This window comes from Perna viridis, chromosome 2, assembly GCF_037379345.1.
Source record: "Perna viridis isolate PV_CMFRI_1.1 ecotype Kerala chromosome 2, ASM3737934v1, whole genome shotgun sequence".
NCBI classification, from domain to species: domain Eukaryota; kingdom Metazoa; phylum Mollusca; class Bivalvia; order Mytilida; family Mytilidae; genus Perna; species Perna viridis.
Window position 1 is genome coordinate 51020395 of NC_142446.1, and position 18249 is coordinate 51038643.

Sequence of the window (18249 nt, forward strand, 5' to 3'; positions counted from 1 at the left end):
CTGGTTATATATCAAGCTCCGGACAGCGTCTGGCGTTCGAAATTTACCCTAGACGCTGCAATCAGCCTTCTAAGAAAATGCAAGAATCTTGCAAAGTCGGGAAAAAGTGAATGATTTTACGTGACGTTTATTCGACTGTCAAATGACGTATGATTTTAATAACGTCCGAGAATTTCGAAAGGCCTGCCCGCAGCGCATAGTAAGAGCGGAAACGAATGTCTGCTGCTGCGTGGAGCTTGCTTATATATACACTATACATATGTGATTAAACATTGGTTTATGATGAGGCTACTCCTTAAAACGCGTGTTCAGCATATCGAAATTTGCAATATAAATGCATGGTATTTTTGTATTTATGCTAGCCAACTTTGCACTCTGTATAACAAACATCTCTTAAAATTTCTGTGATATAATATTTTTCCGATGCAGTCGGTGTTGACTTCGCTTTGACATCACGTAAAATCCGTGATGCTTAACCATGGCAACCTAACCGATGTAGCTCACAACCTCGCATTTCATTGGACAAATGTGATAACAACTGTGAAATTTAAGGCTCCATTGGGGGCGTTGGTGTTCGCAATATTTTCCTTCATGTTAACCTTTTATATATTGAATAATTGGTAATAGTTTACTTGTTGAACTAACGAAACAAAAAACAAATAGTAGATGAACTGGCGCAATAAAGGAAAACCAGAACAATGAAATAGGCTGAAATGTTCATGATTTGGTACAGGCATTTCAAAGTGAAATGGTGGGTTATAGCTAGTCAAACACCCGCTCTTCACAGTGGTCATTACAGTTCCAGTGTAAGTTAGTGTTGTTAACACAAGTCAAAATGGGTAAAGTTTCTGTGAATATGAACCAGTTCTCTAGGCATCAAGTACAGCTACTGTATATAATTGTTTATATTTTTTTTATTCTGAGTCATCTTCAAGCATCGTACCCTTAAAGCAGGTTTACCGTCTCATTTTTACTTACAATTTTTTGACAGAACCCATATGGCCAATATTTCTACACCAAAACCTGCCAGATCATATGAATCATTCATAAATACACAAAAAAGGATCATTTTTTTTGCGTCATTTTCACAAGCAAATGTTGCAAAAACTTTCTGGGTTCAGTAATCTATAGTATAATCAGATAAAAAATAATTATTTTCTATGTCAGAGTACGTAAAAACATTCACTGAATAACAGGATCGGAAATGGCATGAGCCCTTTCCACATAGAAGTACAATAATAAAGCTCCGTTCACGTACTTCGGTAGAAATTATCGGTGCTGGATTAGGCCTTCTATATATATATTAATGCTTCTTGTATATGCATTTCCCATTTATGTGGTTCTAATACTGCTGATAAGAGGCTTCTCCTTGAAACACATATACAACATTACGATATATTCAATATATATATATATATATGATTGGTATTTTTGTGTATAGTCAGTCTGCAATCTTTACAGAAAAAAGCAATATTTGTTTTGGTTTAATTAATATAAAACATATAAATATGCAAATACATAATAAAATAGTATATACAGTAAGAAATAAAATCCCTTTCTTTGAAGTTTAACAAGTCAACTGTGTGTACAGTGAAACCTTCCTAAACCGAACCCCTTTTGGACTTTAAATTTGTTTTGGTTTAGACAGGTGTTTGGTTTACAAAGGTTGAAAATACATAAAAAATTGACACAGATGGACTCTAAAAAGTGTCTTATTTCCTAGGTTCGGTTGACACAGGTTCCACTGTACTATCAAACACAAAAAAAATGTTGTTAATCGGTTTAATGTTGATTAATGTTGATTAATATTTTGTTCTCCCACGTGACTTTTCAATAAAAATATCTGTGCTCCAGGATGACAATAGAAATTTTCTCTATTATGTGCAGTGTTTTATTTTATCATGTAATATTTTTCTTCCACTATAGATATATGACAGTTTATGGTACTGAAATAGTTTGGCTCGAGCTTTTCTCGCTCACAGCTGAAAATGAAAATGACATATGACATTAGCTAATTGCATTTTGTGATTATAAAAATTAATGTAAAAAAAATCCTTATTCTTATTTTAAATTGACATTCCATCCATGATATTTTGGTCACATATTACTTAACTTTAGATAGCTGATAAATTATGCAAATGAAGTGCGCTAAGTTTGAATTTTTTTTTCTAAAAAGGTTTCGTGTAAGAGGCGGCGGGTTAGGGCCAGAAGCACTTAGCGCGTGCCGCTCAATTGACAGTACATTGTATTTCAACTTGGAAGTTTAGTGGCGAGCTTTGTCGTTACTAACCGAATTCTAAGGTTGCATATCCCTATAAAAAATCCTAGAACTACTCCTGCGTGTTCTGTAGTTTTGCAATAAATTTAATGCATACTGACAAGTCTACCAAACACCGATAAGCTTTGCATTTACATATACATACATAATGTAGACTAGTTTTTAAAAAAAATCTTCTCACAATATTTGTTGTGCTTGTCTTTATTTATATTGCACAATTTAGTCTAGATTGACTTACTTGACATACTGCTGGAAATGTATTCTGGTTCTCTTGAGAAACTGGTCACTGATGGTACATACACTAGAAAGAAGGTTGCTCGTCACAATATTTAAATAATTTACACTTATAATACAATGAAACCTGTCCAAACCGAACCCAGAATAGAACGAAAATTTGTCTACACCAGGCACTTTTTGAATTCCTTTAATATTTGGACCTGGGTAAACCGAACACCTGCCTAAGCCGAACAAACTCCGCCGTCCTGAAGGGGTTCAGTTTAGACAGGTTTAATTGTAAGTCTACAATTAAACTATTTACCAGATGATACATTATTGGAATGTCTTGCAATGTCTTTTATTGTACAACAGTCCTGGATTATGCTTATTTTGTGTCAGTTTTTAATTTTATTTTGTGTTGTATTTCTTGTTTTCCTGTTTTGTTTTTTGATTTATTTTTCTCTTTTTTCAGTATTTGATCATCAAATGAACTTAAATATTAGTATTGGAGTGAATTTTTTAACGTAAAAATTACAAAAAAAGACCGTACTTACTCAGATGTTAATTCTTAGAATATATGTTAGACTCGGAAGTGTGATGGGGACGCCGAAGTACGATGGTCGCGCTGATCTGCGATGGTCAACGCAGAAGTACGTTGGATGTCTAACACAAATGCGCGGAAGTGCGTTGGTATACCCCATTCAACGTCGCCACGAAATTTTACGTGCATTAGCGCGTACAATGTTATAGAGAAAACTAACAAAATGAAAGGAAAGTCATAAAAGTAGCTAGTACATTGTTGCCTGTATAAAAAATGTAGCATGCATTATTATGAATTTTGAGTGTTAACATTACATGTATCTAATGCTGTATCAAAGCTTAAAAGATACGTTACGATACTCGAGGTAATTCGAGAAACATAAACTGTAGTCACGGGTTACAAAAGATAGCGGATACCGAAAGTCGTATTTCATGCATCTTGAAAACTATAATAGATATACGTGTAATTAAAAGATTTAACGGGACAATTTTGTTATCGTTGTATCAAAAATCTGGAAAAAATGTTGCTTTTTCATAAATTTGATATCATGGATTTTTATCTTTAGAAAAAGTAAGACATGCTTTCACAACGAATCATGGAGTGTATTCTCTAGTTGAAAGGCGAAATAGAAACTGCAATGTACGAGTTCAAATAGAGTATTAGAATGCCGAAGACACAACCTAAATTCCGGTGGACCAGACTAGCACGTTTCTCTTCATATTACGTACACTCCGTTAAACCATCAAATCTAGACCTCAGTAGCATCAAGCATTCTTTGATAACAGTGTATATAGGACGACACACACGCAGAGAAAAAAGCGCCGTCTTACACTACATTACATTTATATTTGCAAATTCTACAGGTACTATCGATCAGATGTGTTTTATGTAGTAAACGTAGTTCATACGCTAAAACAGAAGTCTTAGAGCTATCCACAAACGTTCTAGAGCTAAGCTAATCAAAAAATATGTTCATGTTAAAGAGTACTCGTCCTTAGAAAAGAGACTACCAGTCTGATTGCATATACTAATATCATATCTGTCGAATTTTAAGATAATCGTATATTTACGGTTTCAACGGAAGAAATCTACATGCTAGTCAAAACATTTCAGCGAAGCACAAAAAAAAACGCACCTCCTCGTTGTGGCCAACGCACTTCCGCGTTGCTATTGCCAGTCAACAATCATGTCTAACCATCGCAGTTCAGCGTGATCATAAACGCATTTCGGCGTACAACCATCGCACTACCGTGCGACCATCGTACCTCCGCGTCCCATCGCGATTCCGAGTCTTACATATATACTTTATTATAACTAATAGTATAATACTAAAAAAAGGTATATTAACAGTTCTTTTTAACTGTACAATTTAAAATCACCATAACATGATTATGAAACTCTATTTAACTTTTAATTCGCATAATCGTGTTGTTAAGGATTATAGTCTGAAAAATTTGACCCCTCTTTAAGACAGAAATAAACAACAAAACATACTAATAATTCAACCTTTTATCTTTAGTAAATAATGTTGCTTTCGTGTTTCGTATCTTCCAAAAGCTGAAAACTCATTTTAATGTATGCATTGAACCGATGTACCCATTCTGCAAAATGGAAGTTGATAAATCCAATATTCTATTTGTATGATTTTGGTTTGTGCGTGTGTGAGAGTGTGTTTTGTTTTAACCTTTTTATGGCACTGGAACCGTCAAAAAAAAGTTGAGGCCTATAGGATAGCAATTATAGCTATCAAAAATGTAAAAAGGTTCATAAAAGTTTACTTTATCTTGTTAACGCTACATACCAAAACATATGGCTATTGCAAGTCACAGAATTGATATTATCGGAAAAATGAACGCATAAAATTTAAGATAATGTAATTGCAGTATAGCATCCAAGTAGTGTAAATTACTTTGTACTGTGTTTGTTTTGAAGCAGAGTTTGAACACTTTTAATCACAAATTCCGGAGCATTTGTCTCTTCTATGCCGGCACTACTTTTGCCATTCCAGAAGAACGTCAACGGTACGGAACTGGAGCTGTTTTGGGGTTTGTTTTAATCAGTGAACAGCCTTCTCGTTCGATATAGATTCAAAGTAAACAAAACATACAAGGAAATACACATAATATATAAATAAAACCAAATAGTATACTAACCACTATCGGTAATGGCGGCTAACAAGCTTGGTAACCAGTGGTTCTCGTCAGACCTAGCATCAATAGTCTCACAATCATTCAGTGATGCTGGTACGAAGGTATCTTCTATAATCACAGGGATAATATCCTTGTTGGCGAGTTTGTTCTCATAATACTTCTTCCATTCAAAATTGACGAACTGTTCCGAAACAATAAGGACTACTTTCGCTGAACGTCTTATGGCATTGTCAATGCCATCTCTCTTTGATTGTCCATTTTTATAGGTTCTTGATGGATAACTACATACAATCCCAACCTTTGGTGATTCTAACATTTTCACTACGTCCACTACAAGTTGTTTATCTTTTGGGCCGTGAGCGAAGAAAGCATAGAACTTTTTCTTTGGGGGTAATGGAGGACAGGTGCCCCTGAGTAACTCGAGGAAATGCTCCCACCATTGTACTTGTTTACACGTGGCATTTACATACACACAGTCTTTCAGAGAAGGGGGAATGGCACAAGGCTCAATAAGAACAGGGATAAAGACTAATTCATTAGCATTCCCACCGGAAAGTACTTCCATCTCAAGTTTTGACCATTCTCCTTCAATGTATGCATTTGACAAAACCGTTACTATGCGCATGGATTTATCAATGAAGTGTTGTATATTCGAAGAGTAAGACTTACTCTGGATCCTATCCTTTTCGTAGACACAGCACCTGAAACCACGGTTTTCAAGTTCGCGTATGACTGCTTTGACCCAGTTTCTATCATGATTTGCGTGTTGATAGCTGAAAAATGCGTGATACTCCTTATCCTCCGGTAGTAATGGTGCCTCATTTGTACTCACCTCCTGGTCTTTTTGCAGAGACATGGTATGCGAGCGTTCCAAATTTGATGTTGATTTGTCATTAGTTGCCTCTCTGGAAATAACAATAGGGTTATTATTATTCGGCAATGCATCGAGAGGAGAACACAGTTTCTTGCGATTTTGAATATTAGACATTAATTCCATCTTGATATTCGGGCACCTTATGTAATAATCCAGATAATAACAGACAGAAATATTTTCACGGTCTCATTGCCAAGTGATCATAACAAGATATCCAATATTTAAAAAACCCTGTTTTTCTTTCGAAAATGTGATAACTGCTTCCTCGGATGTAAAACAAGTAGAACTCAAAATCGTATCACATTTTGATACGCATCGTTATATATTTTCCACATACAATATTTATAAGATAAGTATGGTAAGAAAGATTGAACTATATGATAGAAATATAAACTGTTGAACTGTAATGACGTCTTGTGGATTTAAATCTGTTTTCTTTGGAACCATTAGTCTGTGACACAACCATTATTCTATCTGCGCTGAATTAACCTTTTATAATCAGGCAGATTTAAAACAAAATCTTTAGATTAACGATTTGTATGACACACATAGGATTAAGAATCAATGGGTTACGTCTCATATGAATTCTTCAAATATTCGTTGTATTTTTCGAATCTTTGGTAAAAATGGGGGGGGGTATTTTTCGAATATTTAAGGGAAGTTTGGTATTGTCTGAAAACTAAGTTAGGCTTTAATACGAAAAAGTCTTGACAGTTTAATATTCTTGATGACTTTAAGCCCGACAAACTCTTTCATAATAAAAAAAAAACAGATCAAGGTTGCTGAACAACTCTTTGAATTCGGTAAAGATACCGCATTAAGTAAATATACAATACTGTGGTTCTCCTTTGTGTATATAGAATAGGAAATTGAAAACCCTTTCCATTTAATACCATTTTCATATTATAAGTGTATATTTACACTTCATACCTTTAATTTTATTGTACGATTGTAAATGCATATGATTATCTATAATATTTGAAAATCTATTATTCGAAACTTTACAGTAGCGAGAGAAACATTCTTTATTAATTGTCATAGTTAACTATTTCATGGGTAAAGAGTTAAAGCCTTTCAAAGCAATAATATGCACGAGCTGTTCGATTAATTTATTTGCACTGTCATTCAGAGCAATATGCTGTGAAACCTGTCTAAACCGAATCTGGAATATCCGAAAACCTGTCTAAACCGAATCCTGGAATCCGAAAAAAGTCTCTTTACATCAATGTGAATGTTTTTTTCACCTTGGTAAACAAATTGTAAACCGAACCTAAGTAAAAACGGATCATATCTTGAGGTCCAAATAGTTTGTTTAATATTTTATATGTATACTGTGAACATCATTCACTGCCGACGTTTTTTTTTCATCTTTCGCCTACCCTGGACTTGAATTTTTATGAGCAACGTTTACCCTATCGGCTCACGTGGTCCATTCTCCAAGTTTTCAGTGAAGTCCGAGTAGTTCAATTACTTTTGTTACTTTGTATGTATTACTTGGTTATTTTATGTTCTATGTTGTTTATGTCTGTTTTCCATGTCTAGTCTTTGTCTCTAGGTTACATTCTTTTGATTTCTGATAGAATCTTGTTCCCTTGATTACTCTTTCAACAAAATCGTTATTAAGTTTGTGGCTAACAATGGAGACTATATGAACAAGAATGTTAGAGTAATCAAGGGAACCAAGATTCTAGCAGAAGAAGTTGTAAGAGCAGTCGAATGTTGTATGTTTTCGAGCAGACTCGGTTATCCTTATTATATTTATTTTTCAACGAAAAGGAAGAAAGTGTGTTGATTTTCAAAAGTGCTTAGCGTCGTAAGGAACACATTAATGTTTGCTTTTGTCATTTTTTTCTTTCTATACGTTTTTATCTACTTTAAGAGCTTCATCTTGTACTTTATGCCTTAATAAGATCACAGAAAAAAGGTAAAATTATCTAATTAAGTACCAGTCCACATAAAATTCGGACATCGCCAATGGTAAAGTGGTTCATGATGAAGAAAACCCACCAAACAATCGATGCTCTTTCAGTCTATATATACTATACTTTCATATAACGACATTCTTTTCTGCATTCAGATCTGCATTTTTTTAGAAAATGATACATAATGATTCACCTCCCGCTAAAATGAACCAAATGAAACCAAATCAGGAACGTTAACTCTTGCAAAGTGCCAATTTCAAGTACAATCTACAATCTAATTTTTATCGCGAAAGCGCAACAACCAAATGAAAAACTAAGATTGGTTTTCTGATCAGTAACTGTTTCTGAACAAGAAATAAAACTGATTTCGGTGGGTTTTTGACATGCACTAATCGCCTTCTGCGGGATTTTTAGAAAGACTGGTACTTAATATAGTTGATCCCTGTTCTTTTGTTTCTAATAGTACGTGTACACTTGATTTAAATGTTTTACAGACAAAATTCGAGTATTTGGTTATAATTCGTTCAAATCTTTCGTGTCGACAATATTATCAATTAATTACATTTGCATACTTGATGAAATGTATTGTTTAAGATATAACCGGCGTTAATACAACATGTATGACAATGAAATTAAATCACGAACATACAGCAAAGAGTTTAAAGTTCGAAAGCCAACTGATTGTTTATTGATATCACTGTAAGCATTTCTGTTCTTTTGGCTTCATTTCAATACAATGCCATTTCAAACATCATAATCAAAAGCGAGCATCGGAACTTATTAGAGCGACTTATACATGTTCAATCATACGAATGTTAAGTATAAAGGGAGAGTAAAGCGATTTAAAATCCTCGTTTAAGGTCTATCATATATATTTGGCGCAAACATGTGATGTATACCAGTGGTTATTTCTATAGTTAAAAACGCTATTTAATATTTCGTCACAGTTTACATGCAGAGATAATATACCGGCGCAAATTGACAGGACGTTTCAGCGGGAAATTTGAAAGAGTAATCAAGGGAACCAAGATTCTAGCGGAAATCAACAGAATGTAATCCAGGAACTAAGATCAGACATGGAAAACAGACAAACACAACATAGAACATAAAGCAACTAAAGCAATACATACAAAGCCACAAAAGTAAATGAGCAACTCGGACTAAAATTTGGGAGCATGGACCAGCTGCACCGGTAGGATAAGTGTCCTCTGCTTTTCTAGAAACACCCACTGAGTTGCTCATAAAAAGTCAAGTCCGGGGGAGGCGAAAGAGAAAAGGAAAACTATGACACGTTGAACAAATCTGTTTTCATGATGCAGATGAATACATCGTGACGATCTACGAGTACATGATGACGACCATAAAACTTTTGTTTGATGACATCAGTCTTGTAGCAACATAATCCTGTTCCAGAAGCCTAATTGCAAGACGTGTGGCACGATAGAAAAAGTCTGCGTAGTTCCTGCATAACGTATGAGTTGTGATATGAAAACTCCATACGCACGTGCTAAAGGGATGTTGCCACAGATGAAAGGGAAGTTGACAATGCTTAATAAAATGTCATCACGTTTGTCGTAAAATTTGATCGATAGTTTTCCTTTACCATCGATCTCTAAGTGTAGGTCAAGATATGAGGCTGACTTCACAGTGTCTGTAGTACCCTTTATCTCATGTTCTTTGGGGTAGATGCGATGTATCAAATCCCCGAAACTAGGATTGTTTAACGATAATACGTCATCTACATAGCGGGAACTGAGATTAAAGGATCTAGCTAAACGATGTTCTTTCTTCCGGAGCAGATCAGCTATAGAGTCAGCCTCAGAAGAGTGAAGGATTAGGTCAGCAAGTAGAGGAGCACAATTTGTTCCCATTGAAATGCCGACCGTTTGTTGAAAAACGTGTCCACCACACTGGACAAATATTGTCGATAAAAAATTCCAGCATTTTGAAATCATCTTCTTCTGTATATTTGGAAGATGATTTGGAATTATTTCTTACAAAGTATATGGAATCTCTACCAAGAACTATAATACTCTAGGTGTACCATCTCTTTTTTTTTTTTTTGAGAAACGACGATGTATAATGTTTTTGAGTCGGGAGTATGGGGATTAGAAGTATACAGTGTTGAAAAATCATAGGAAAAATCCTATTATATTCTGATAATAATAATCTTGAATTGAGGGTCTTCAAAAGATCTTTCAAATTTTTCGGGATCCACATTGAATTAATACCACTACGGTAGTAACAAGTGTTGTGGTAAGACTGAAGACCCTCTTTGACAGCTGTGAGTATATAAGTTAAAAGTTTTGAAAAAGGTTTCATGGTACATTTTGCAGATCCAGCTATGTAACGTTGTTTGTATTGATTCTTGTGGAGTTTAGGAATCCAGTACATTGACGGTAAATCACAATAATCATCTTTGGTTGTGAGACCAAAAGAGGATAGACATTTATTGGCCATAAAAGGACATTTGAGCTGTATCTGAAATATCGAACGTGGACATTTCAGTTCAGAGTGAAGTAGGAAATTGTTTTCGTCCGTTTAACTTACAATCAGTATGGGAAATATGTCATTGACTTTGAACAGAATATTGTTATTTTTTTCTAGCATGCAATCAAAAACAAATAAAATATACCAAAGAATCTAGTAGTTTAATTAAAATGAAATCAGAACTAAACCACAACATATTTACACTAAAATTTTCATTTCCGTATTCCTTTTTGCTCTTGGAAATTTTAAAGTTAGTCTTTATCCTGGTGAACAATGGTATTCTCAATTATGAAAAATTTAAAGTGACGTTGGAAATTTCGCTAAAATGCCATATGATAATATTTTACAAGTAACCATTTGTTCTTTTGCTTGAATAAGAAATCTTCTTAAAATGCCCTGCTCCAATGTACACGTAACAACTAATAAGTGACGAATTACTAAACTTTTCGCTGTAAAATAATAAAATTCCTCGGCATGATTTTTCTTTTACTTTCATGTTCAACCCAATAAACGTGTATACAAACAATTCATGGATTTGTTTTGAAATAAAATATTTGAAACAGAATATCATTAAAATATTCTAATGTTGCCATTTATGGCGTTTATAGAGATAATTCTATTTGAAATGGACAAAATTTAATTTACACTGAAATACAGAAAAAAAAGAAACAAATGCATAGAAAACGAAACGTTTGTGGTGAAACGTAACAAATGCACCAGCGTATTGCCTGAATACAAAAAGAAAATACTTTCAGACATCACAAAGTCTTCAACAAATATAAACACACCTTTGAGTAAGCTCTGAAATGCCCGACAACAAAAATCTACAGTAAAAGAACGATGACACTTTGCATGGCTCAGCAACAAATCACCAATTTAGACAAGAAAATTTATCTAGTGATAGTTATACAAAGCATAACTTAACTTTAAATGAAGAATTTAGTTATTTCAGAGTTTTCTCCTAAATTATATCAAACATACACCTACCTTTTTGGGCTGTTCTTTCAATACTGATATTAAAAAATGCAAATAAATTGTTAAAGTAGCAAGATATGTATTGTTTTTGACTATCCACCTGATGTACTCTCTTTTGGCTAATATATCAATTAGCAGATAATGTGATTTAAAACAATTAACAATTAGTTAGTATTGTAAGATAGTGAGAACTAATAGAAATTATATACACTAGAGGGTATCAAGTTTTATCTGGAGGGTATTAAGTTGTATCATACACTTTATAATCCTTAGTGCCGCTTTATACCCCTTGCTATATTTAGCTACACCTTACAAGGATATTCTATATTCAGGACAACAATTATTCAAATTAATGCATTCTATTGTTTTCTATGGTACATATATTCAGTTATTATGGAGTAAAGGTCAAAATATCGAACAGGCCCGTAGTTACTGTATACACGTGTGGACTTGTTAGGAAAAGATATACAGCACTGACCAAAGTTTACGACAACTATTTCATTTCTACCTCCTAAGTACTTGAAAATTTATTTATCTGATCTCTGAAAGTATGTACTATTCAGATTTGAATTATTCAGTGGTGCATTTGTTGCGTTTCACTCTATCCATTCTTTTTTATATTAAGGTGTGCGTCGATCGCGAAATAAAAAAAAACTTTTTCTTCAATTTTCAATTTCAGCTCATGTACTAATTCGGAGAAGCTTTAAAAAAATTTAAAACGTATTGCATTTATTGGATTATAAACGTGCCGCCCTGAAATTGGAAAGTCTGATCATCACTCCTTGATATGAGAAAGGTGCAACAAAGCTTCTCAGGCATTTTGATTATAGAATACTTTATATTTGTCAGATATTTTACTTTTGTATTCATCTGTTAACATCCATCTATTTCTTTTCTTATTTAGCAAATAATAATATGTCAATCATTTCATAATTTGGAATGTCCTAAAAGTATCACATTCTTACTTTCTTTCAGGTTCGCTTTATCTATGTATAGTAACTCAGAGTTAAATAAGTTAAGATATTTTCGGATATTGATACCAATGTTGTGTCAACCATTCATTGATTTAATTAAATTTGAATAATAAAAGTTCGAAAGTAAATTGACATGTCGTTACATGGCATGCGCATGAATGTAGACCAAACATGTGCTGATTGAAAACTATTACATGTATACATAAAATCATGCATATACATGTACAATGATATGAGCTCTTTTTTTCTTCTGCAAAAACGTCATAAAACGAGAAAAAAAAAAGAAAATTGAATAAGAATGCTTGCATGGCGCGGCTTGAAACTACATCAGATATCCAACCAAGGACGGTAACACCACAATAAAACTGAATTTGGATTATTATTAAATGTAAAATGCAGCGAAAAGTTCTGAATAGAACGTAAGTGATAGAAAAACACTTATAATCAGACATAAGAAATAAGCAATTTATACAAGACTAAGAACATGATTATTTTTTTACCTTAATTCCTAAATAATTATGAGCATAAATCCTTTAATCAAATAATTTATGGAATCTTTTAGTACAGAGATCCATACACTTTTATTCAATTTATTGCCCCAAAATCAGAAAATGGCTTGTTTTTCCCTTTATTCTTCACAAATAAGGGCCATTCTCTAAGTAACGGATCAAGAGGTTGGCCTCACGGACTACCCGAAAACTCAATCCCTGTATTAAACCTTGTGAGAGTATGTAAAATGTACAGTTCATTTATATCTTGTGCTTGTTTTTCTTTTATTTTTGTCCATAAATCTTGAACAGTTAGGGTCATAACTTTCCAAAACATTTTGTTCGAAAATAAAAAAATACCTGTTCTATCAAATTCTTCTTTGTTGAAAAGCTTCATGATAAAAACAGGACAGGAAAATTCTTAAAGCATAAAAATTAGATCGAAACCATATTCTTTAGATATTGTCCAATTTCTAGAACTAAACTTAGTTGACACTATTTAACTCTAAGTCAGATATTTTTGGGGAAAAAGTTATCAAGACCAAAATTCATCACTGCCATTTACACATCTTAGAAATAAGTTCAGTAATTTATTAAAAAAATGTATGGACAGTGAAATGGACGACGATCCAGATCTGTGTTCTACAACCTTCTGGGTTAAGTATTCAGCATTGTAACATTATTATTTTTTTTCAAGCACAACACGGGTCGAGAATAGTGACAACACAACACACTCTAATCAAGATTCAAGTGATAAATCATCGAAGTTACTGTGCATCTTATTTTTAAGAAATGTACATACAACCCTGAGGTTTTACATTATAAATCCTACCTTATTCCTCAGTATTGTATTCAGAATGAACTAACGTTTGTAAAGTTTCGTCTCTGTGTAAATCATACTATTTCTATTTAAACTATAATTCAATTTCGTATATCTCTTCAGAAGATGAATATCTACGATTATAAAGGAAGTGTTTCGTGTGAATTGGATAGGCATATGAAAAGCTATCAACTTGATTTTTTTCTTTTCATTTTTGACGTTTAACGTTCTGAGATGGAGTACTCGGTGAACTGTTTTACTATAAGATATTTTTTTTTCATTTGAAACATATTTACATGCAACCCAAGGTTATGAAAATATAGGGAAAATATGTGCTGCCACTTCAAACGTGTTTTAATTTTGATGTGCTAAAATTTGTCAATTTTAATCAGATATAGCAAAAAGCATTATTGATCATGTTAAGTTTTAAGAATATGACACAGCCGAATTGAAAAGGGGTAGAAACTACAGAAGACACATCATATATGCATGTCTCCGTCAAATAAATCTAAGGCAAATTTTTATTCATACTGTCCAAAACAAGCTATCATTTTGTTTCGATAAAAACACCAATAGACTTTAGTCACGACAAATGGGCCAGTCACTTTTCCCCGCTCCTTCTTTTATTTTGATACTGATGAATGTATAAAGAAGTGTTGCATATGTGTGCATACCTATGTATGATTTTAAATCTGTCCATTTATAATTTCCAAAGAAAGGAAAGATTAATTATTTCCCATTAATTTTACATTTACGCAATAATCAAGTTTGAACTGAACTATACACTGAATTCTATTGTGATTAAAAGACGTTTGACACAGGATAAGACTATGAGCAGCATTGAAAAGGCCCCTATGGCGACTAATTCCTGAATGGTACTAATTACAACCTCAAAATTCAAAAGAGATTCCCTTTCATTCAAGTCAGGAAAACTGCTTGCTGCTGATCCATTTTCGGCCACTTGATTATTTCTAATCCGATCAAATCACAAGTCCTCTTTTTGAGGTGTGGCACCTTTACAGTTTCAAAGAGATTCAATCACTTTGACCAAAGTTAAAACTGTCCATCTTGACATCAAGGAAAATGTTCATGCTTGTTTCCGGCCCCTCGTACCCAAACAGTTCCAGCCCCCCCCCCCCAATATTAACCGTAGCCTTCCTTTGGTGTTATGGTACCTTTCGGTACAACAAAAAGAGACCCACTTCTTTATAGTCAAGTTATTGTAAAGACACCAGTAAAAAGCTTGTTTCCGGTCCCTTTTTGATCCCATTCGAATCCCTCAAGTCATAACACAAAAAATTAGTCAACCCAAGCCTGATCTTCGCGGTACATCCACATGGAACGTCGTTTTTTCCCTTTTGGCTCTTATTTCCAAAACGATTGTATCCACAACCCCGCAAATCAGTACCAACCTTTTTTGAGGTTTTGAACCTCGTAGTAAAATAATATTAAGATCAACCAACCACTTACTATTCAAGTTTTTGCATGAAATCAAGCGTCTGCAGACGAGAAGGACACAGACGACATACTATATAGCGGGTAATTTTCGCGGTGTGCTGACTTTGGCATATTTTAGCGGTCCGTCTAAAAGCGCCAAAATAGATTCCGCAAAATATTTGCACTGGGCTTACTTTGTTCACCACTCTCGTTTTGCTTAAAAATAACCATTTTACAACCGCCAAAACGATCTGTCGTACAGTATATCAATACAAAGTACGACCGAATTTTTTGCGGTCGTATGAATATATAATTATAACAATGTGAGCACATAACGTCATTTAGATTGACCTGAAAAAGGTGGAGCACGATGGCATTATGTGAACTCATGAAAAAGTTTCATTCGTAGTGTTTGCAATTGCGAATGAAAATCAAAATCGAACAAACGGACCACGTGATTACTATCTATTCCACCTGCTTTTCAATAAACGTGGGGTAAGAATTACCCATGCATATTTATAAAAATTACTGTCAACAATCCTATTTAGTTTCAAAATATCGGCATATGTAGTCTTCTTATGTTTCTTTTCAGTCATTTTGTTCATTCAAGCGTAACACAAGTACACCATTTGCAGATAGCCCCTCGCACATAATCTTGACCGAATTGGGTCATGTTAGCAAAAGATTTAGATGAATTCAACAAATTTGCACCTAGGTGCAGATGAGCTAAACAAAAGCATTAAAGAGCGTACATAAATTACCTGAAAAAAAAATATGTTAGCCATATCATTTGATCGAGCAGAAAAAGCTAAATAATTTTTAGATGCCATTCATAACTTCATTCATATCAAGTTCTTCACCACTAAATTTTTTTCAGCTTACAATAATCTAAAACTATCAAGATATTTTTTTTCATTCCAAAGGCAATAATGATAACTAAAACATGTCATAGAATTTTCAGCCTTGAAGACTTTTGTAAGAATCATTACATCAAGTGTAACTTTAGTTTTCTGTTTGTACGTTTTTTTCTCTAAAATATCAGCTATAACTGCAAATGTTTGTTTTTTTCTTTTCATGCCCATAACAAATTCCCGAGCTGATGCAAGTCTTCAATCTCAGAGCTTTGTAGAAATTTTCATAAAGATAATATGCCTAAATTTAAAGTTTTCCCTCTTATGGCATTTTAATGGCATAAACACTATACTAACAAAGAGTCATCATAAAACTTATGTAAACTATTCTACATAAAGAGACAATATCATTGTTCTGTATCTCTTATAATTTACTGAAATGAAAATTGCTAAAAGTGATTTTAAGTCTGTGTTCTATAAAAAGACATATCAGTCACATTCTTAATATAAGGATAAACCGTTAACACTGAAGAAGTTTATTTGCTTCGTGGTTTTAGATGAGAAAAGTACATCATGTATGGTGTCCACGGACATCAAGTAACGTCAATAGCTCATACGGACCTTCTGTCCAGGTTAGCTTAAAAGTTGAGTGTACATGTATATTTCGTTGTATAAAATCTGTATTGTTTACATGCAGGCATTAATTGTCTCCACGCGGCCCATTAACAGAAAAAATGATCTTTTAGTACATTAATCTTTTATTAATTCCATTTTCATAAAAATGTTTTACAACCACGGTACCACTATGAAATGTTATTTAAATTCTAGATTTCTTAGCTTAACATCCATACACAAATTTATATAAAAAAAGAAACTTCATTAGTTTACAGATTTACATTAATCAAGAATAAAAAGATTCGTCTAGCACAGCAAGATAGGACCACAACCAGTTCAACTCGACTACATTACCGTAGATTTTTTACACACTAAACATAAGGGCTTACAGTTCATTATGGACACAATATTGCACAATATTTTGAAATTCAATCAAGTATATACGTGGAATCATTTTGTACATCATTATCACAGTGAATGATAGGGTGAATTTGATAGCAGACTCCAGTTATCACACGAAAACCAAGTGTCAACGGGCTACGACGACAATGCTGACAACACATGAACGCACTTTTGTTTGCAACCGTGTAAAAACTATTAAAATCCTTCGACTTGTAACATCCCAAACTCGCAAAAGAGAGGAGAATGGAATTTTACCACCCTCCCAAACCTCTTTCACAATAGGTGGGAGGAGACAAACAAGGTATAGGGAATGTACCTTCCTAGGAAGTAGCTGATCCCAAAATATGATCCCTGATCTATAAAATAAGGTATGAAGTTTACCATTGATGTTCTGTTTGATATCAAAATTTTCTCAATATCTTACTTGATAGGACCAAAAAACTATAAGCCTTGTTTCCTGGTACCAGCAAAAAAAAAATGGAGTAGATAAGTAGGGAAATTACTTGAATTTTAAAAAATATTTTACATTGTGTAACTAAAGAAACAATCTAGACTTTTAATGGTGGTTGAGCCAAAACTGCCTTAGAATAGAATGTTTAGGATAGGTGCAAACATTAGGGTAAGTAGGCTAGCAAGAAATTTTTGGCCCTATAAAGATTCATTGTAATCTCATGTACCTTATGACAAGCTATAATTCTCCTTTCTACCGTGCTGTGGAAGTGTACTAGCATTCAGTAAAATCAATGAAAAATTTCTTTAAAAAAATGTGATAACAACAGTTGTGACCTTAAAACAATTCATGGAACAGCAAATACCATAAAAATGTATCTTAAAATCAAGCTGGATATTGTAACAACTTCATTTCCACTAAAATCTGTCTAAACCGAACCCTGAATAATGTCAAAACCTGTTTATACCAGACACTTTTTAAAGTCCTGTTAAATCAATTCAAATGTATTTTGCACCTTGGTAAACTGAATACCTGTCTAATGTGATCCATCTCTGGGTTCACTTTAGACAAGTTTCACTGTATCTCTTGATTTCATGTTACCTTTCAAACATGTTTTCCTTATAGAAAACTACTGAAAGGGTCATATTTGTAAATATATCAGATTTGTTATACAAAATGTTAACTCATTGATCATACTTGTTTTATGCTGTGCTTGGTACAAGCTTTGATGTATTATATTCAGCTGGTTCAATAACACACCTCAAG

At 33.6% G+C, this 18249-nt stretch overlaps 1 protein-coding gene across 2 annotated transcripts; it reads right to left on the reverse strand.

Moving 5' to 3' along the window:
- Nucleotides 1-1469: 1469 nt before the first annotated feature.
- Nucleotides 1470-11495, reverse strand: LOC148625671 (uncharacterized). 2 transcript variants are annotated; one of them, XM_088569334.1, is made up of 4 exons: nt 11459-11495; nt 5189-6090; nt 2517-2579; nt 1470-1982 (listed from the first exon to the last, which is right to left on the reverse strand). In XM_088569334.1, the coding sequence occupies exons 2-4, from the start codon at nt 6039-6041 to the stop codon at nt 1939-1941; spliced, it is 960 nt and encodes a 319-aa protein (XP_088425460.1). In that variant the 5' UTR covers nt 6042-6090; nt 11459-11495; the 3' UTR covers nt 1470-1938. The 2 variants fall into 2 exon arrangements, with proteins under 2 accessions (XP_088425460.1, XP_088425459.1); XM_088569333.1 differs by lacking the exon at nt 11459-11495 and having other exon boundaries at nt 5189-6456.
- Nucleotides 11496-18249: the final 6754 nt, after the last annotated feature.